The sequence below is a fragment of the Ambystoma mexicanum genome, chromosome 8 (genome assembly GCF_040938575.1).
Source record: "Ambystoma mexicanum isolate Mex_15411 chromosome 8, UKY_AmexF1_1, whole genome shotgun sequence".
Classification (NCBI taxonomy): domain Eukaryota; kingdom Metazoa; phylum Chordata; class Amphibia; order Caudata; family Ambystomatidae; genus Ambystoma; species Ambystoma mexicanum.
Window position 1 is genome coordinate 1,152,119,501 of NC_090929.1, and position 22,009 is coordinate 1,152,141,509.

General features: G+C 46.0%; 1 protein-coding gene across 1 annotated transcript in view; it reads left to right on the top strand.

Annotated features, from left to right (window-relative positions):
* The window catches only part of SLC16A9 (solute carrier family 16 member 9), a 195,614-nt gene extending 174,014 nt beyond the window's left edge, over positions 1–21,600 (top strand). The window contains exons 5-6 of the mRNA XM_069611220.1: positions 1,733–2,647; positions 21,336–21,600. Coding sequence (XP_069467321.1) covers positions 1,733–2,647; positions 21,336–21,517 — 1,097 coding nt within the window. The 3' untranslated portion in view covers positions 21,518–21,600. The remainder of the gene's footprint in view (positions 1–1,732; positions 2,648–21,335) is intronic.
* Positions 21,601–22,009: the final 409 nt, after the last annotated feature.

Consider the following 22,009-nt stretch of genomic DNA (forward strand, 5'->3'; position numbering starts at 1 on the left):
GTGCAGTTATGATATGCCGGGGAACTCCCAGCAGAACCAATGAAGGCCAGAAGCACTGATTTCTTATGCCAGTACTGCCTCATAGTCAGTGGATGCCATCTTATATCTTATATTAATGTCTCAAATGGCAGGTATAGCCATAACATGCCAAACGCTGCCTCATATGCCAGGCACTGGTATAAAATGCTAAGTGCAATCTCACATACCTTATAGTGCCATCTTATACCAGGATACGCCTCATGCGCTACGTGTGGTCAGTGGGTGGAGGCTGCTGGCTCATCTCACAAGCCCAAGTGCTGCCATTTTATGCAAGGACAAAACTGAAATGCTAGATATGAGTCAGCTTTTAGTGCAAACGTTACAAAATCACTTTTAGTGATGTCAGTTTGAGAATTTAGGAAAAATTAGTCTCAATTTGACAAGAAAGGGAAAATGAGTCTGTGTGAGGTAAAGTGATTTGCCCAGGATCACACAAGTTGGTCAAGTGGAGAAACTGGGCTTGTGACTCACTTTCTCCAGTTCACCCAGTAGCCAAGTTTCCTACCATCCCATTTTTAATTTTACACCAACATATAAAGATTTTTTTAATTAGTTATTTCATGAGCAGATCCCGTTGTTTGTGTTTAATAAAGCACACATTTGAAGCACCAACCACGATTTTTAGGAATCTGAAAATATATAAGAAATATTTACCAAAACCTGGACAGTAAAACAAGTATGAATGTATTCTGAAGGGATACAAGGAACACAAGAACTAACCATGATCACTTAGTTCACTAAGCAATCCCCATCTATGTGTACATTCTGCATAAAAAAGTAACAATTTGAAATTTACAAAAATACATGGGAATAACTGATTTGTACATTTTGCAATGAAGTGTCACTGATGAGATATAAAGCATCACAGATGTGGCACACATGCACACACAGAAAACGGATACACGGGACTACAGCTGCCCCACAATAATAATTCTGAAGATGACGTAGCAAGCTCCATTGTGGACAATCTTCAGTTTCCTTATGCAAATGGACAAATCATGCAGTCCTTCAGGAGTGACTTGTGGTGGTGGCCCCCACCATGCAAGCAGTCTTGATTTAGAAAAGGTGAATGGGACGGAACACAATTAGTGACAGAGCCAAAGCCAACTTTGTTTTTTCACTGAGCAATAAATCATAAGTTCACATGTAAGTGTAAGGGACAGGGATCGTAGAGACAGTGCCAGGGGTACCAAGGAGATTGCCAGTGATAGCAGCTGGTACCCCTTGATGTTCATGGGTTCATCCAGATTGCTAGCACATGCAGTGTAGCAATGATACATGCTATGCAGCCAAGAAGGGGTTTTGCAGCTAAAAGGAATGAGTAAACCCCATTCTACATTTAAGCATGGGACATCTATCCGTTTGTGACAGGCCATTTTAACACACTTACAGATCTTCATTCATACATGTTCATGCTTATTCTAGTGCATCATTCTTGTTAAGGGCTGGTTTTCATCATTTCACAGCACAAGTTTTACCTAACATGTGAAACTTAGAAAATATTTTTTAGCTGTTTCAAGCAGATAGTAATGTTTTTTTACGCTTGTTCATTAATTTCCAAATGCTTGTGCCATTGTTATTCTAATACTGAAAGTGTATTGGAGTTATTTACTAAATGCAATTAAAGGAAAGTGTGCAGATGATTATAATTTGACCCCAAATAGATCAACCTAATCGAATGTCTGTTTTTCAGGTTCTAGTGTTGGACTTTTCATTTATGCAGCACTGCAAAGGGAACTTATTGAGCTCTATGAGCTGGATGGATGCTTGCTGATAGTCGGCGCACTGTCTCTCAACATATTAGCCTGTGGCATTCTCATGAGGCCCCTGACATCATCCGATACTTCCTTGGGAGAAAAGAAGTGCACAGAAAGAATTCCAGAGCAAAACTTAATTTACCATGAGAAAGAAACCAATAACGAAGAAAAGATCAGCATCCTTGAGATGAACTTCACTGCAGAAAACAATCCAAATCGTGTGTGCCATGGTGACTGCTTTCAGAACCACCACAGAACTAACTCAGTGTTACTAACAACTCACCCTAAAGAGACAGATGGGCACAAAACCAAAGTTGCAGAACAGAAGAGCCTTTGCAAAGAGATGGCCAAGACCAAATGGCACAAGCTCCTCAATTACTGGGAAGACACTGCAATTCTTTTTAAAAACAAAGTATTTTCAGCACTCGTTGTTGCCATCCTTCTTTTTACCATTGGTGGCTTTCCTCCAACCCTGCTTCTTGAAGATATCGCAAGAAGTTCTAATATTAGCGAAGAGCCATATTTTATACCTCTTGTCTCGATAATGGGAATATCAACAGTAATTGGAAAATTTGTTTTAGGACTTTTGGCAGATTTTGCATTTATAAATACTTTGTACCTATACATCTCTACATTACTAGGAACCGGGATGGCCCTGTTAGTGGTTCCGTTTGCCAATACCTATATTACTTTAGCAATATTTGCAGGCGTATTGGGGTTCTTTTCGGGGAACTGGTCCATTTTTCCGTACGTTACAACTAAAACTGTTGGACTGGAGAAGCTTACTCATTCTTATGGGATTCTAATGTTCTTCGCTGGAATTGGAAATTGTCTTGGATCCCCAATTGTTGGTAAGATATTCAAAACATTGTTTTTTTTCATTGCCATGAAATATTTAAAATAACATTTCTTGCATTCCTGGTCTACTGCTTCTAGGCCATTGTTGTGTTTGATTGAAATCCACAAATGGCAAAATACTGTCTTAAATCATTGAACAATAATTTCACCCAGTATCTTCTTTCATGCCTTGAAACACTTGTGTATAGGCGCATTATAAATGCCATATCATATCATACCCAATCAAATCAGATCTTAATTCTTATCAAGATGTCTTTCATATTGATCTGTTTTCCATAGCAATGTATGTTTTGTACACAAAAACTGTTTGGCCCAGGGATTGACTATCAGCAAATAGGTAACCAAGTATGTTATTTAACGTTTGATAAAGCACAAGCAATATCTTTCAGAGTAAAATCAAATGGATTGGGGTTGTTTGCTCGTCTGATAATTGTTTGCGGAGCACTGCTCGCAATAAATCTGATGAACAAACTGAGACCAAAATGTGCCTGGCCCATCCTCCCTCCCCTACTTAACTGTTTTCTCGCCGTCATTTCCCCTGCACACCTTCAGCATCAGATCCACCCCTCTAACACAGGTCGGCTCTGATGCCGCATGGTCCCTTTTTCTTTTTTTTTCTTTTTTCCTCGGTCCCCCGCCTCCCATGTTGATGAAGAGGGGGGGGCACAACCGCTGCTCCACATGTTCGGTATGTTTTATAATCGATCGAATGGTACTGGCCGAATTCGGTGAAATGACATTCGATCAATTATAAACGAACAATTACGCTAATACCAAATCAAATAGTGGTGCAGTCAACGTGTAATAACTTCACTGCAAACACTGTACAATCTTTAAAGCGTACAGATAATTACTGCAAATGATGCTCGCATGTATGCCATAAAACCAGAGCGACAAGATTAGTAACACAAGTAGCTACATAATTTCAGATAGAAATAGTACAGGCTATGATATGGAGTTTATAACAGATATAAATCCATTCAACCCTTGTTATTGAGTGAGGCATGTTATGTATCATATACTGAGCAGTGACCTACCAGGTGCAACACACACACACACACACACACACACCCACACCCACACCCACCACCACCCAGCAAAATCATTGATCAACCTTTTAAACTCCCAGAGCGCTGGTTGTTTAAACCCCAAACTTCAGAAAAAGTGAGCTGCATCATTTTTCATACTACAGCATATTGAAAGATAACGTAATTCAATAGATCGAGCAGTAAAGTACTTGCAGATTGCGAATGTAAGTGAATGTCTAAAGGATTGCATAGGGAGTATTACAATAGGGCAAAAGGTGGGAGAAAGTGAGAATTGGGGGTAAGATGGAGGCACTGAGGAAATATATCGGACTGCATGTTGATGGGGTACAGGTAGGGCCCCACCTTTGTTGTAGTAGCAGACGAATGCAGAACCGCGGCTCTTCAAGGCCTTGCAGATTGACAGGCGTTTCAGAAACGTGCACACATTTCCTGGTAATGACTTCCACGGTTTGGATGTGACCTATGAGGGTGCTTTCTTTGCCAATGACTTTGAGAAAATGTAATGTTTGGCTAAGGTGAGAGCTGCTTCCATTAACAGTTTTTCATGTAGATGGGAATATTGACCCTTTGTATGTGAGACCGAAATGTTCTAATGCAATGCGGGTAACGAGAGTGCGGAAATGTAGACCAGCGAGGATCCGGGGATGCCCTTTCTTTTGCCCATGTGTTGATTTCTCATTGGATGCGACTCACAGCAAAACGTGCTAATGGTGAACGATTTAGGAACAGATGGGCAGAGGAGTTGAATATGGAAAGCAATAGTCTGAAGAAACATTTACATAACCAGGTGCTTTCTGCAAATATTAAAATAATCCAGCGCTGTTCGAGTAGCAGAATCAATTATACACTTGAAGGAGTGGGACATTTTACGAATGAAGAGGCCCACTCCTGTTCCCATTTCCCGGTCTCACGGCAGAGGGACATTTAGTATTCCTATTCCTGCAAGCTTCTTAAGGGGTATGTTTGCAGTGATTGAGTAGCTCACAATAGAGGTCATCTTTCAGGAAACCTAAATGACAATGATGAGGATTACAGAGCAGGACTAGATGGCGTGTCAGCTGTTTCGTACTATGCTACTCTGAAAAAGTAATATTCATGTTGACGATTTGATGAAGGGCACACAGTTCAAATTGTCAACCTATGGAGAGACTATAATGTATTTGACTTTTTATATTATGTTTGTCATATGTTGCCTCGTATTTCAAGATGAGAAAAAAATAGAAGGCAAAGTGCTTTGATAAAAGTGATTGACAAACACTTAATGAGACTTTTTGCATGAATGTCCGTCTAGGTCAGAAGAATATTTCAGAACAACAACATTAACATGTACAGATATTTCATTAATTTCATTTCTTGATTAGTGCTCGAAGCTATATAGTAAAAACGTTTCAGCATCAGTATAGAAATCCTAAAATCTGTATCATACAGTGGTATAAAAGTGCTACGAGAAAAACGCAAAGATGAGTACATTCATTTCTAATTTATTATAAAGGGCAATTCATCAGGAATATTTAATAACATAGATGTATTTACATCTTGCCAATATCGTCTTCATGTATATCACGAGGGATTAACATTCACTGCAAAAAATAATATCAGTTGCGATGCAGGCATTCAAGTTATGGAATTTCATAATGAAAAGGTTAATGTATACAGAACGTCACGAATGCCTACTCACAACACACCAATAAATATCCTGATACAGCCATGGGTTAAATGTTAAATGTTAAATGTTAAAGGTATTTGTACCGCGCACCGTCACCAACGGAATTGGTCCCCAGGCGCTCAGGCGGATCTGCAAACGATAAAGGTGGGATGGGTTAGTAGGGTAAAGCGGGAGTAGGATAGTGAGAGAAGTGGTGTGCTGTTGGCAGCTTCAACTCAGTATACACCGGGTGCTGAGCTTTGGTGCAGGTATCGGATTGGAGTCAGTCCACGTGTGCTGTTGTTCCGGTTTATGTGTTGTTGCAGTGTTGTGAAGTGCGTGCGGTTTGTTGTGCGAGAGATGGTTGTGTGAGTTTTTGAGTGAGATAAGTATGCAGAGTTTGAGCTTATTGGTTAGTGGGTTACCTGACCTTTACCAATGCTAGTACTTGCGGTTCTGGGGAGAGTGGCACTTGTTGGCCCTCGCATTCCCATCTAGGCACGGCGCAGGCCAATGATTTGGGCTCCATACTGGTGTGATCATGCCAACATTCACACTTTTATCTGGTCGCGGCGCAGGCTAGTGTTTAGAGATCGGTCCAGGAGTGGGCAAGCTAGCGTTCACAACTCCATCCGAACGCCACGTAGGTTGGTGTTCACGGCTTTGATTGTGGCATAAGCTAGCATTCACGTTTCCTAGGCGCGGGCGTGTTATCCTTCGAACAGCCCTATCCACATGCGACGCAGGCCAACGTCTATCTAGATGCGTCTACCAGTCTGGCTGTGTTCGTCCGGTGCGTAAGAGCGGGAGAGTGTAGGTCTAGGTTTCGTCTGGGTCTAGTTAGGTGGTCAGTCTCTGTAGCCTTCCTTTGCGGCTGTCTTCCATGATGTCTTATGCTCTGTCGAGTGGTTGGTTCTTTGGCTTGAGCGTTTGTTCAATTTGAGAGTGGCCGAAGTTGGGGTTATTTTCATCATTGTTTTAGTGTATGGGCATTCCGGTGCGTCTCCGTAGTGGTTACGCTTTGAAGAGCCATGATTTGAGGAGTTTCCTGAATGCTAGGTGGTTTGTTGTATTCCGTATATTCTTAGGTAGGTCGTTCCAAGTTTTGGGTGCCTGGTGAAAGAAAGACGATCCTCCGAAATTTTTCCTGTTGTAGGGTTTTGGTTCCAGGTGTATGTCTGTGCTTGATCTTAGTGTACTTGTCTGAATTTCAGGTTGGTTTTGTGGTTTACTGAAAGTCGTAGTATTAGGGATTCGCATTTGTCGATGTTTAGTGGGTCTTCCATTTTGATGGTCAGTTGTTCCTTGTGGATGATCGCTAGTCCCCCCCCTCTTTTGGATTTCCTGTTTGTTTGGATGCATTTGAAGTCTTCGGGCAGGCAGTTGTTGAGGGTGATCTTGTAGTTGTCGTCTAGCCATGTTTCGGTTACAAATAGGATGTCTATGCCTCCTTCTGACAGCAGGTCGTATATTTCCGTTGAGTGTTTGGCCATTGACCTTGCGTTTATTAGGTTACAGTGGATTCTCTGGGTGAGGTTCTGTTTTGAGGTTATATGTTGTTCGATTCTGTAATTGTATGTTCGTGGAGTTTCTGCATTGATGTTGGTAGGATGAAGAACGGCGACAGCTGCTTCTTCATTGAATCGGTCTAGTAAGTTGATAACAGGGCTGATTAATCTTGGCGTTTCTGCTGTGATGCTACTCGGATGAAGATCGGCAGTGGTTTCTTCTTTGGGTTCGATTGTTGGGTGGGGAGTGGCGTTGCTGGTTGTTGGTACTTCGCCGTGTTGTGCAGGGCGTGGTGGGAATTGGTGTTGTCCCTCTGTTCTTGTAATGTAAGGGGTAACAGGGTCGGAGCCTTCCCATTCTCTTGTTGATTGCCCCCGTCTTTTTCCGGCGTCTGTCAGGAAATTCTTTGCATGTTTCGAGGTTTCCGTGTTGGGGTGTCAGTGTACCGTAGTTGTTGCGAGGTAAGGTGTGAGGTATAGGGATTTTTCTCTTGTGGATTTTGTTCCGGTTGTGTCTGCTTTAGGCGTGTTTTCTTGCAATGGGGCTGTTTCTTGTGGGTTCTGTCGGTGTTGTGTGTTCGCGTCTCTTGTTGCTCGGTCTTGTTCTCTTTCTCTGCGTCCTTTTCTGGTACGGGCCATTTTCCAGTCTAGATGCAGGCGTAGTGTGGTAGTTGGTCCTCTATGCTGTGTTGTGCGGTCGCCGTGACCTCGGTTTCCTTCTCTGGGTACGCTGGGGTGTTCTCTGGCTCAGTGTTGCTTTCTGTCGGTGGGTGGGGGGTGTTTCCTAAGGGTAAACTGTCAGGGGGCGTGGGGGGTTAGGGTGTTAGTGGTCTGTGGGTATGGAATTTAGTTGAGTTAGGTAGTGGCGGGTTTTCGGGATTAGTGGGTACTGAACTAAGCGCGGTTAGATTATTTGAGAGACCTGAATAGTGGGAGAGAGGCCTATCAGTGCAGTCTAGATATCATACAGTGCAATTAGGAGACAGAGCCCTGCTAAATTTGGGAGACCTGTATAGTGGGAGAGAGGCCTATCAGTGCAGTCTAGATATCATACAGTGCAATTAGGAGACAGAGCCCTGCTAAATTTGGGAGACCTGTATAGTGGGAGAGAGGCCTATCAGTGCAGTCTAGATATCATACAGTGCAATTAGGAGACACAGCCCTGCTAAATTTGGGAGACCTGTATAGTGGGAGAGAGGCCTATCAGTGCAGTCTAGATATCATACAGTGCAATTAGGAGACAGAGCCCTGCTAAATTTGGGAGACCTGTATAGTGGGAGAGAGGCCTATCAGTGCAGTCTAGATATCATACAGTGCAATTAGGAGACAGAACCCCTGCTATAGTGGGAGAGAGGCCCATCAATACAGTCCAAATATCATGCAATGCAATTAGGAGACAGAACCCCTGCTAAATTTGAGAGACCTGTATAGTGGGAGAGAGGCCTATCAGTGCAGTCCAAATATCATACAATGCAATTAGGAGACAGAACCCCTGCTAAATTTGAGAGACCTGTATAGTGGGAGAGAGGCCTATCAGTGCAGTCTAGATATCATACAGTGCAATTAGGAGACAGAACCCCTGCTATAGTGGGAGAGAGGCCCATCAATACAGTCCAAATATCATGCAATGCAATTAGGAGACAGAACCCCTGCTAAATTTGAGAGACCTGTATAGTGGGAGAGAGGCCTATCCGTGCAGTCCAAATATCATACAATGCAATTAGGAGACAGAACCCCTGCTAAATTTGAGAGACCTGTATAGTTGGAGAGAGGCCCATCAATGCAGTCTAAGTATCATACAATGCAGTCGGCTTCTTTGCTTTGGGTTTGGTAAGTGGCTCAGGATCTGGAGCAGAGTAGTTGCTCTACTCCTGATCCAGGCCACTCCTACCTTACTGGTCCCCGTAGGTGATGGTTGACGGCCGGCCCCTGCTTCCCCTGCAGACACCGGCTGACACTCCCTGGAGTCGCCTCTGTTGGAGTCGCCCTTGGCCTCGGGGCCCCCAGCCGCTGGGGCTGCCGGGCAGGGGGCTGCCCTGGGAGGACCGGTGATGAAGGGAGGGATGGGCGGGTCAGGAGGCGGGCGGGGGGTTGGACCAGGAAGGGGTGGGAGGCTAGACCCGGAAGTCTGAGCGGATGGCCCAATCAGAGTGCGGGGCGGGCTGGGAGGCGGGCTGGGAGGCGGGAGGGCTCGAGGGGACTGGAAGAGGGAGTGGGGAGGGATGGAGGGGGAAAACACGGGGCTCGAGGAGGCCTGGGGGGCGGGGGGGCTCGAGGGGACTGGAAGAGGGAGTGGGGAGGGATGGAGGGGGAAAACACGGGGCTCGAGGAGGCCTGGGGGGCTCGAGGGCTCGAGGGGACTGGAAGAGGGAGTGGGGAGGCATGGAGGGGGAAAACAGAGGGCTCGAGGAGGCCTGCGGGGCGGGGAGGCTCGGGGGGACTGGAAAAGGGAGTGGGGAGGGATGGAGGGAGAAACACAGGGCTCGAGGAGGCCTGGGGGCGGGGGAGCTCGGGGGGACTGGAAGAGGGAGTGGGGAGGGATGGAGGTAGAAACACGGGGCTCGAGGAGGGCGGGGGGCTCGGGGGGACTGGAAGAGGGAGTGGGGAGGGATGGAGGGAGAAACACGGGCTCAAGGGGTTCTAGGCCCACGGAATGCCCAGAAGTTAGGGTCAGCCCACGATCCTGGTCTCACACTCACCGGCAAGGCTCCCTCTGCAAACAGATGCATAGTTGAAACAGGGCCATAATCAACCACCATTTAAAGTGTAATACAGGATGGCGGTGCTCCATTTTCTAAGAAAACTGCCTTTGACAAAGCAATAAGTACACAATAGACAAATGGTAGCCTTTAAACACCAAAGGCCAAATGTCTTTTGGCTTTATATGGTCCCCGAAATTCTTGCATTCCATTATAGACTTGTGTCGCACACAAGCCTGTTGTGTAGTCCCATTATGTATGTATTTATGCATGATTGTATTGGATTTAGAAAGTGCAAAAGATCACTGTACATAGGGGATGCACCCAGATGGTTACAAGTAAGTTGTGGGGGTAGCAGAAGAACAAGGGTAGATCAGCATTGCTGGAAGTTGGGAAAGCTCCAGAGGGGAGAACTGGGATTGGTGGAGTGATCAGAGAATGGTTAGATATTCTTTGAAGAGTAAGACCTTCCTGAAGTATAGAACCAGAGATATTGTTATCTGCCTGTGAGGGGTCAGAAATTCAAGGTGGACAAGTAGATAAAGGTATTTCACAAGTAGCCATTTTATTAAATAATAAGGGTGTGATAAAGGCCTCACTTTCCCTAACCTTACTAGAATTTCCCTACCTGTCCAACTAAGACTAAAGGAAAACATTCTAATAAAAGGAATCTGTCCCTTACGCTTCTACATACAACATAATCATACAGGTACTCAATGGCCGTTTAAATGCAATTATAAAACATTTATATTCAAACATAAACTCCGTAAATATATTTCTGAGACTTGTGGAATCTGCTTAGATCACATGCTGTGCATAGGCCGACATCTAGTGGAAGCTGCGGAGTATTACAGTTTGTTTTTTCGAAACTCGAAAATGGGCGTCGACACAGGCGTGCCAGTAACACTATCCCTAGTGTGACGTCCACTGTACCCAAGATCCCTCACGCGTCTAGGATTTTCAGATTGTTTTTTTCCGCCATACTGGTCGGAAGCATCTTGCGGAGTCCCCTGGCCTTAGCCATACTTTTGCTAATTCTTGCAAATTAACTTTCTTTATTAACATCCTTCCCCACCCCAACGTCGACCCTCGACACTCGACGACGGCTGGAGAAGAAATCGACCGTCGGCTGCTGCACGACGGATCTGGGCCTCGGAAGGCCGCTGGCCTCGGCCCGGGCCAAGTAGGCCGCTGGCCTCGGCCCTGCAAGTAGGGAGAGTGGGGGGTGGTACATACTCTTCACTCTTGATATATAGGTACACCTTATATATTTCCTACACTTACCAGCCCGCTGCCTCAAGGTGCGTATGGAGGGTACCCCTTTCCAATTCTGCCCCAAGTGCAACCGCAAATACCCTTGGGTCGACAGGCACGCCACGTGCAATCTCTGCTTGCCGAGGGACCACCCCGAAGCGAACTGCAGAGCGTGTAGTAGGTTTAAACCTAAGACACTTAAGGACCGTTCGACAAAGCGTTGGGCCCACCACGCCAGGCAGGCGGCCATGGCAGCGGAGGGCGCCTTCAGCGATGGCAGCGACGCCGTACTTTCGGACGGCGAGGGCATTACGGCGTCGAAAGACAGCCGAGCGCAGGTCCCCGACCTCGGAAGGTCGTCCGGCAGGGCGGCTATGGGGAAGACCCCCGGCGACGCAAGCGCTACACACCCTACACACACTAAGCACACTAAGTCCAACCGAACCTCGACGACGTCGACTTCTCGGAAAGAGGCACAGATAGAACGGTCCGACTCGGTGTCCTCTGGGCGCTCTCGATCGAGATCGCCTCATGACGCAAGGCAATCATCCACTCTTGCCAAGAGTGCCTCGCTCCCTAGATTAACGGAAGTTCGATCGTCGGAGGACGAAGACGACTTCCACCCCCAGGCCGCGCTCAAAGAGACCGAGGCCGCAGTTAACACCAGCGAGGCCCCACGCTCGAAACACACAAATACCTCTCCCGAGCCTCGGCGCCAGGTGTCGAAAGTCTCTGGGGCCTCCAAGGGGCAGGGGAAACATTTTTCCACGCACGGGGAGGGGGGGAAACAGCGGAAAGCACAGCCTTCCACCCCTGTAAAACCATCCTTCTACCCTAAGCAGACAGACAAGCACAAGTCTACTGGGACATCAACTTCCAGCAAGGGTACCCTTGATAAATCCTCTAGGGTACCTACTAAAGTCATCCCCTGTTCCAAGGAATGGTCCAGTGAAGACATAGATAGGGTCATGTCAAGGATGTCTTCCTTGGCTGATTTTTATGACAAAAACCCAGAACATTTTCTTTCGTATGACCCTCAAGGGGCCACACCCTCAGGCTCCTCTGATCCTATCCCCCTAAATAAGAAGGCCCGGTTCGAAATACCTGAACCCTTCGAGGTGCAGCCTTACTCTACTCCATACTCTACTCCACACCCCAGATACCAAGGACAACCCTTTCCTGAGGGGGACCAGGAGTTTGAAATTATGGAGGAACAAACCGGGACTGATTATTATGCGGATGATGAGGACCTGGAGGAGGGAGAAGATGAGCAGGAAATTTACAGAGTAGATTCCCCGGTAGAGAGCGAAGCCCCAGTTACTGACTCGCCAGTTGATAACCAGCCCCTCCTTAATGAAGTTCTCGCTCGCGCAGCAGAACATTTTCACATCGACACCCACGGTGTACAGGAGGAAAGGGACTTCGCAGAAGAGTTGGTGGGAGAGAGGAGGCCGGTCGCTCAGACCATCCCCATCCTTAAATCCATCCAACGTAGAATAGATCCGTCCCTGGTGAATCCGAACCTCACCAGAGCCGTCAACCCCAGAGTCGAAAAACTCTTCAGGGCAGCCCAGTCTGACCCTCTTTATATAAGAGGACATCTTAAACCAGACTCCCTAGTGGTTACCAACACTCAGAAGAGGGCTGGGACACCCTTATCGTCGCCAGAAGCTCCTCCCGACAAGGAGAGCAAGAAACTGTACAGGTTTGGCAGGAAGGTAGCCTCAACGTCCGCCTACCAAGCAAGAATTGCTAACTCGACCACCCTGTTGGCCAGTTACAACTGCCATCAATGGGAAGAGGTTGCGGCGCTCATAGCCTCTGCTCCAGAACCGTTGAAGGGCCAGTTGGCTCGGATCTCGGCAGAAGGGAGAGCCGTGTCTGGTTGCATATTAAAAGCAACTTTCGACGCCGCAGACAACGCAGGAAGATTGATAGCAGAAGGTACTGTTATCAAGAGACATGCGTGGTTACGGCAGTCGGGGTTCAAAACAGAAACCCAGGCCTCATTAATAGACAAGCCAGTGGAACCCGATCTTTTGTTTGGAAAAGCGGTTGAAGACGCACTTAAAAATGCCAAGGACGAATACGAGAATCTCAAATCCCTTGGCCAGCTTACCAACAAACCCCCTAACCAGAGGGGGAACAGTAATTTTCGTCGCCCACGCGGCCAAAATTCACAAAGAGGCAACTATGCCCAGGGACAGGGTACACAATGGAACAACAACCAGCAGTCTACCCAAAGTTACGGCAGGGGTAACAAGAGAGGTCGTGGGAGAGGCAGAGGCAGCCCCAACAAGGGAAGTGGCACGCCTCCACCAAAGCAGTGACGCTCAGTTCAAGGTCCCTTCTCACACAACCCCAGTAGGGGGACGCATTTCCAACTTCACCCAGGCTTGGGAAGGGATCACATCAGACAGATGGGTGCTGTCAACAGTGTCCACAGGATATTGTATAGAATTACTGCAGCGTCCCCGGAACCACCCTCCACGACAAAGAATACACTCCCTAGAACATCAGAAGATCCTTCTCGAGGAGATCGCCATTCTGCTAGAAAAGGACGCGATAGAACTCGTCCCAGGACACCAGGTAAACAAGGGTATCTATTCAACTTACTTCCTTGTGCCAAAGAAAGATTTGACAATGCGCCCAGTATTGGACTTACGGCCTGCCAACAAGTATGTCAAGCCCCAAAAATTCTGTATGACCACGCTACAAGAGGTAATCCCCCTCCTAAAAAAGGGGGATTACATGGCAACCTTGGATATGAAAGATGCTTATTTTCATATTTCCATGCTCCCGGCGCACAGAAAATACTTGCGCTTCAAGGTGGACAGTCGCCACTACCAATTCAAGGTACTGCCCTTCGGGATAGCTTCAGCACCAAGGGTTTTCACCAAGGTACTGGCGGTGGCAGCTGCACACCTACGCAGGGAGGCAATCCCGGTGTACCCTTATCTGGACGACTGGCTCATAACGGGGGAAACCCCAGGAATTTGCAGGTCAAACATTCAGAGGACTATCGACCTCCTCCACGAATTAGGCTTCTCTATCAACGAAAAGAAGTCAAGTCTGGTGCCAAGCACCTCAAAACAGTTCCTAGGAGCAATCCTAGATACTCAGAAAGGGTTGACCTTCCCTTCAGAAGAGAGAATTCGGAATATATTACTGCAAATTCCTCATTATCAGTCAGGTCAACAAATAACTGTACGCAAAGCAATGCGGTTACTGGGCATGATGGCGTCATGCATTTACCTGGTCCCCCACGCGCGTCTGCGCATGCGTCCCATGCAGGAATGGTTGGCGAAACAGTGGTCTCAGGCAAGTGGTCAGTGGGACGATCTAGTGGTCGTTTCGCCAACACTCGTACAGAGCCTACACTGGTGGACAAGAGAGAATCTCGCAAGGGGAAAACCCTTTTACGATCCCGAAGTACAGGCAGTGGTGACTACAGATGCATGCCTGACTGGGTGGGGAGCTCACCATCTCCACCACACAGCTCAGGGTCTCTGGTCTCACTCAGTAGCCAAGAACCACATCAACCTGCTAGAGCTTCTGGCAGTATTCCGAGCGCTTCGGGCGTTCGAGCCCCATCTACTAAACTTGTCGGTGCAGATACGGACGGACAGCACGACAGCCATGTTCTATCTGAACAAGCAAGGAGGGACTCGTTCGCCAAATCTGTCCAAACTTGCCCAGAAAATCTGGATATGGGCACTCAGACGGAACATCTTCCTGTCATCGCAACATGTTCCAGGGGAGCTCAATTCCCTAGCGGATGCTCTAAGCAGAGACTCCCTCCCAGAAGAACACGAATGGGTCCTTCACAGAGATATCGTAGAAGATCTCTTCTCTCAGTGGGGGTTCCCCACTATAGACCTATTCGCCACAAGCGAAAACAAACAATGCCCAGGATTTGCATCCAGGTTCCCCCAGCCAGACTCCCAAGGGAACGCCCTGTGGATGAACTGGTCAGGGATGTTTGCGTACGCTTTTCCACCAACTCCTCTCATCAGGAAGGTGGTGTACAAGATGAACAAGGAATCGATGACGCTCATCCTAGTTGCTCCCATGTGGGCGAGACAACCATGGTTTCCACACCTACGCAGGATGGCGGTGTGCGAGCCCATCAAACTCCCAGCCTGGTACAACCTATTGTCCCAGCAACAAGGTCAGACAGTGCACCAGGAACCCAACTCTATGAACCTGGCAGCATGGCTCCTGAAGTCATAGAGTTTGGACATCTCAATTTACCTCAGAGGTGTATGGACATCCTAAAAGAGTCCAGAAAACCAAACACAAGGCACTGTTACTTTGACAAGTGGAAGAGATTCGTTATTTGGTGCCAGAATAAACTAATCAACCCGGTTGATTGCACTCCTTCCAACGTTGTGACATACATGCTCCACCTGTTGGATGCAGGATTGGTTTTTAACTCTCTGAAAGTACACCTGGCAGCCCTTTCGGCTTACACCACATCCCATAACAAAGTATCGTGGTGGAAAGTACCAGTAGTTAAAGCATTCATGGAAGGAGTAAAGAGACTTCACCCTCCTATTTCGAACCCACTGCCAGGATGGGACCTCAATGTGGTGCTAGCTAAGCTCATGGGGCCCCCTTTCGAACCCATGCATAAAAGTAGTCTCAAACACCTGACTTATAAAACGGCCTTCTTAGTAGCCATTACCTCTATAAGAAGGGTCAGTGAAATTCAGGCTCTGTCAGTGCAGGATCCTTTCTTTACTATCCACAAGGACAAACTGGTTTTACGCACACACCCTAGGTTCTGACCTAAATTTATATCTAAGTTCCATGTAAACCAGTCCATCGAGCTTCCGGCTTTCTTCCAAAACCCGCAAAGCTCAGCTGAGGTGAAACTACACACCCTAGATGTGCGTAGGGCGGTCCTCTACTATGTAAATAAAACCAGACCGCTAAGGAAAACAGATCAACTGTTTGTCTCCGTAGCTACAGGCAGAGAGGGAGATCGCGTCTCTAAAGGCGCTATCTCGAAGTGGATTATCAATTGTATACAACTGTGTTACTCTCTTTCTGAAAAGACTCTGCCTTTTACGCCAAGGGCCCACTCTACTAGAGGCATTGGGCCACTCTGGCTTTCATTGCAAATGTTCCCCTCGACACCATTTGCAAAGCAGCTACTTGGAGCTCTATTCACACTTTTACTCAGCATTACTGCATTGACACTCATTCCAAGACAGATACACAAGTGGGACAAGCGGTTCTAAGACACCTGTTTGCTCATGACCCTTCTCACATCCCACCTCCTTCTTCGGGTACTGCTCGCTAATCTATGCACAGCATGTGATCTAAGCAGATTCCACAAGCCTCAGAAGGGATACATTACTCACCGTAATCGTATTTCTGATGCTTGTATCTGCTTAGATTCACATGCGACCCACCCTTCCTCCCCTCCGAGAGAAGGCGCATGATTGCTTGTAGTCTTACCTTTCTGTCTATCTGCTTGGATTATCTGTACTCACACTACTCCTCATGCTTCCTCATGTCAGAAAAAATACAATCTGAGGATCCTAGACGCGTGAGGGATCTTGGGTACAGTGGACGTCACACTAGGGATAGTATTACTGGCACGCCTGTGTCGACGCCCATTTTCGAGTTTCGAAAAAACAAACTGTAATACTCCGCAGCTTCCACTAGATGTCGGCCTATGCACAGCATGTGAATCTAAGCAGATACAAGCATCAGAAATACGATTACGGTGAGTAATGTATCCCATATATCCTTGCAACCAGGGTCGGATCCTCTTCCCATGGACTAATTCAGGATTTTCCTAACCAAAGTTCAAATGAAGAAAGTTATTTTCAAAGTCAAGTTCTGATCCAAATACAACTCAAAGTTCTTTTCACTCCATAATTCTTTCACTTGGCATTTTAATTGTCTTATTGCTAAACAAGCTTTATCACTCTTCAAAATGATTATCACAATTCCAAAGATCGTGTTTGAACAAGAGGATTCTGTCTTCACACGTTCAATCAATATTTAATATAATTTCTCTTCTTTGGAGAACAACTTCTTCATAAACAACAAGGTTTTTTCAGGATGGGTTTTCCATAGTTCATTACAACATAATTATTGACTTGCCACTTTCTTACCTCCACAACCCTCTACTACATTATAGTACTTCAATATATTCTTCCTGGTCCACTAACCTGCCAGGACTAACCACCAATAGTCCCTTAACTGGTGTGCTTGACTGCCAGGATACATCTCCTACCACCACTACAAGTATTCTGTGGTTAGGCTGCTTCAAACTTTCCACACTTCAATACTCAATGTGGAAATGTTAAATCAACAACTGTTTCATTGATAAGTCGCAACACATTGACAATGCCTCTCACTCTGATTTGTTTGGCCCAGGCAATGCAGATACTATTCTTCTCCCCCTCAATTATTATTACAAGGAGGGCTTTCACTCTGCCATATTTGTTCCCCCTCAATTGCCCTTCTTTGGCTTTGGCAATACTGATTTTGCTTAATTGCCTTTCCTTGGCTAGGGCAATATTGGTTATTATTTTCTGGTATAAATGATCTTCCTTTTAAATCATATTTAGTTTGTTTGAATATTCTTCCCTTTTGACTTTGGTAAAAGTAGTTGCAATAGTCTTGGGTTAAATAATATCTCCTTTTGGCTTTGACAATGGTGCTTACAAAGTTCCTCAATTTGATCTCTCTTAATATAAGAGCTGTTCCCACTTCTACAGTGGTGGATACAATGTTACTCAGTTCTGTTTCTTTTCAGATAAGAGTTATGCTTAGTTACCTTCCATTCAATAGTACGTTATTAAATAATGTTTTCGGGAGTCCGCGGTCTGTTTCATAGGGCCCCAGGGTTCCCTGACAGAGGCAAACTCACTGGTCTTTCAATGTGCGTCCAATAGACCCGCTGCTCCTTCTTTCTTTGTCGGGTTTGCACAGGTGACTGACAGCTCTGGTAGCATTGCCCTCGCTCATGCCTCCTGTAGCTGGAGCCTTCCCTGCTCTGCTTGCACTCCGGTGAACGCAACACACAGGAGTCACATGCAGCAACACCAGGAGAGCTCCTCTCTTCCTTGATACTGCCAGTCTTCAAACTGCTTCCCGCTGCACATCCTCTGCAGTCTATAGGGCTTCCGACCTCTGCAACTTCCACGACAAAGCGTCCCGCTTCCAATACAGCAGTTGCTCTGTTTAATTTCTCCTGTCTCTGCTGCTCACACTGCTTCCTTCTGATAACCTGCACCTGAAGGTGTTTTAAATATTTAAAAATCTGACCGAGGTGTGGGTCATTAGAACAACTAGACTGTACACCATAGTTCTGCTCCTCTGAGCTCTTCCTCCAAGTACTTAAGCATTATGGGACTTGAAGTTCCCTATTTCCTTTTTACATAATTTAATTCCCTCTGATTCAATGATTTATAAAATGTACTTTGAGGAGAACATTTCAAAGGAATTAATAGTTGACTCTTGATTTTATAATTCAAACCTAAGGTGAAATGAAAACTACTCGAAGTGCTGATATGGGCTCCCTGATCATTACATGTATCGATCCTTACATGTATCATTCCTACATGTACCATAGGGTTTTTCAGGACTGACAAGTTGGGTTATTTTAGGAAGGGAAGACTTACTATGACAACAAGCCATCAGATGTTCTGGTACTAGAGAAACGTCACCCTCGGAGGAGGATGAATACCACATCTCTCCAAACAGAGTCATCCCATTCCCTTGGTAGCCTTCTCCTCCGAGGTGATCCACCCGCCCAATATCCCCCCTCACCCCCCCACACAGGTTTAGGATCAGATAGCACCTGCCTTCTCCTGGCCACCTGGGAGGAGACTTTAGGCAGGATTCTGTGAGGACTCTGTAGGATTCATCATGCTGCCTTCGTAACTTGTTCCTGAGACAGGGTGTGTAGCAGGAAAAGGCCTGTTCTCTCTTCTCTTCCCTCCTGCATTTGTTTGTTTCGAACTGGTGATGCAGTGGCTTCTGGTGGTGACTGTCCTCTGGAAATTGTGAGTTTCTCAGACAGGTAAAGTGGTGTTTTGGGTCTGAATGCTTTGTAGGTGATGCAGGCTATCTTGAACATGATCGGTGCATGAAGGTTTAGCCAGGGCAGCTACCTGGGGATGGGGGGCAATGTGGCTGAAATTGTATCCCTGTGATGAAGCGTGTTGCAGAGTGCTGTATAGCTTTTAGCAGGGCCATGGTGGCATCTGGGACTCCAGTGAGTAGGGTGTTGCAACTTTCCAGATGAGAGAGGACCAGGGATTTGACAACTATTCTGAAACTCAGTATAGGGATGAAAGGTCTGACTTGGTGGAGGAGGGCCTGCTGGTACCATGCTTCTTCAGTTCCTCTTGATGATGTCTGATTTGAATGAGGAGTCACATGCTATGTTAAAGCAGAGAGTGAGAGTTGAGGCCTGACGCCATTAAGCTTCATGTTAGTCAGCCAATCATGGACTTGGGCACGCTTGGTAGGGTTTCCTAGTCAAATTGATTCAGTCTTTGTCAGACTCCGCTTCAGGTAGGCACTTGACATCCAGGCTTGGATGAGGGACAAATAGTGCTGGAAACGATTATTGTTGTTAATGTAATTGATCTTAGATAATGCTGTGTCTCCTCTCTGTATTGATGCATCTAGATGTCATTGTTGAAATTCCCCAAAAGGTTCCATGGAGATGGTGAAAATAATAGGGTACAGGATGGAGCCTTTTGGGACCCTGGAAATTACTGGTTGGCGCTGAGATCTGTTAGCGACCATCTCGATGAGATGGTCTCTTTTGGAGAAGTAAGAGGCAGACCATTGCTGGGCATTTCCGTCAAAGACCACGCACCTAGTGAGGAATTCATGTATGATGTCTAAGCATGGAACAACTTTCTCCAGGATGTGTAGAGCATTGTTGCCAACTTGGATGGAGGCCACTGTGCTGCATCGTGGTAGGAAACGAGATTGGTAGTTGTGTAGGAGACTCAGTAATTGTTTCGTGAAGCAGTATGGTGATGGTTACCTTTGATGACCATCACAGTATAGAAGGGGAGGATGTCATCTTTGGAGGCGCTGGGTCTTGAGGGCTGCAGGAGTGTTGGTAAGTTCTTCTAGAGTAATTATCCTGAATTCGGTCCATGTTAATATGCTGGAGGCTGGAGTGGCTGGAGCATCTGATGGTGTGTTTGGAGCTCACTATCAGCTGCCTTATTTTGTCAATCGTAATTGTAAAGAAGTTGTTGATGGTGTTGCATTTGGATATGGATTGTGGCATGTCATGTTCTAACAGCGGGTTGATGCATTGCTCTGCATATTCAAAGATTAAAACATTTTTTAAATGAGTTTTCTATTTCACGCTTAATGTCAGATTCTAGCCTCTAAGCACAGGACTGAGTATCGAACCCACGCTGCTCAGCATAGTATTCTTTCCAAGACAAGCCTGTTGCCGCTAGGCTACGGTTCCAGCCCTTGCTGTGCTGTTGCTGGGGTGTTCCATGATGTTTTTGACACAGTAGTTTACTTTGGCACTGTTGCCAAGTGCCCTTCCAGTTGAATGGAGTGGCTTCTCAGCATGATGAGGTCTTCTCATCAATTTGATTTTCTACAATACTTTCCTTGTCTAAGTATTGTGTGCTTATGGTTGGCAAGTTCACGTTTGTGCCATAATGTGGAGGTGTCAGGTTTGTTGAGTCAGAGTTTCAGTGGAGCATAGCTACTGGTGATCTCACGATGTGGTTGATTGTGTTGAGCTAGGCTTTGACATTCTCTGAGGGGTGGTACATGTAGGCCAAGGTGATTCCTTCCAGTGCATCCATGGGGAAGTGCTTGAAAGAGTGTTGGGTTTCCTCTTATTTGGTTTGGAGTAATACCGGTTGGGGGGTGGTGTGTGGTGGAGCAGGATGAGCATGCCTGTGTGGTATGACTAGTCCAAAGGTGGGGCGGGGGGGGCATAAGATTGCTGCAGAGGTTATGTTATGTTAAGTGAAATTTGTATAGCGTCTGCTGCCATTGGTATGGCCTCGACGCGAAGGTGGTGTATGCTGGTGCTGCTAATGTTGTGGGTTGGTTCTAATAGTCTCACCGGTGATCGTAGTGGTGTAGCTCCGGAGATGGTTCTCGTCACAAAGGAATGGTTGTATTAACTACAGGATTAATTTCAACAATGTTACTCTTTGGCTGCTATTCTGAGATTATTATAAATTATTAAAATACGATCATTTGAAATTAGGAAAACATTGTAACATTTCTGTGTTGTGTTTGAAACAAATTGCAGTTTTTTCATTTGTTGTTGGTGTCATTTTCTCATGGTTTCTAAGTAAGGGAATTATTATAAATTTGATCTGAAGATTGTTAATTTAATCCAAAAACTTTAAATATTAAGTTTCTGTAATTTTCCCTACAGGTTATTTGCATTTGTTTAACCACTGTGTTTTTGCATTAGTTTAGACAAACACACCAGAGGTGAACTGCACGCTATGTTATTTTAAGCACTGATCTCAGTTGTTTTGTTGTTTCTGCAGGTTGGTTTTATGACTGGACACAGACGTACAACATTGCCTTCTACTTCAGTGGACTTTGTGTTTTGTTAGGTGGGGTTTTGCTGTTGCTGGCAGCACTTCCATGCTGGGACAAGTGCAATCATCAGAGTTCTAAGAAGCCACCGATATGCACACATTCATACAGTGCTGCGTCATGTGCCTAAGTGAATAGTGCATTGGATGTCACTGTTGTCCTACTGTTATATTAGCACTGTAATTTATTAAATAAAAACCTCACTGGATAAGTGCTCACGTTTGGATTAATTATGTGAAGACAATGTAACATAATGTCACTAAGGGCCCGACTCATGGAATTTTTTGCACGATTCAAAGTGACTTTGCACTGCTGAAAAGTGGCTTTGCACTTCCGACACAAACCCCGATTCATGGAGCCATGCAAAGTGTATTTCTGCAGTGCAAAGTCCACACAAAGCCAGTGCATAGTCATTTTTGCATTACAAAATGACTACGCACAGACTTTGCACTGTAAAAATACACTTTGCATGGTTCCATGATCAGGGTTGGGTCTGCAGTGCAGAGTCACTTTTCAGCAGTGCAAAGCCACTTTGAACCATGCAAAAAAGCCCATGAATCGGGCCCTAAGTGTCTGGTTTGTTACTCAATTGCACACGACGCTACAACGTTGTGCAGCACCT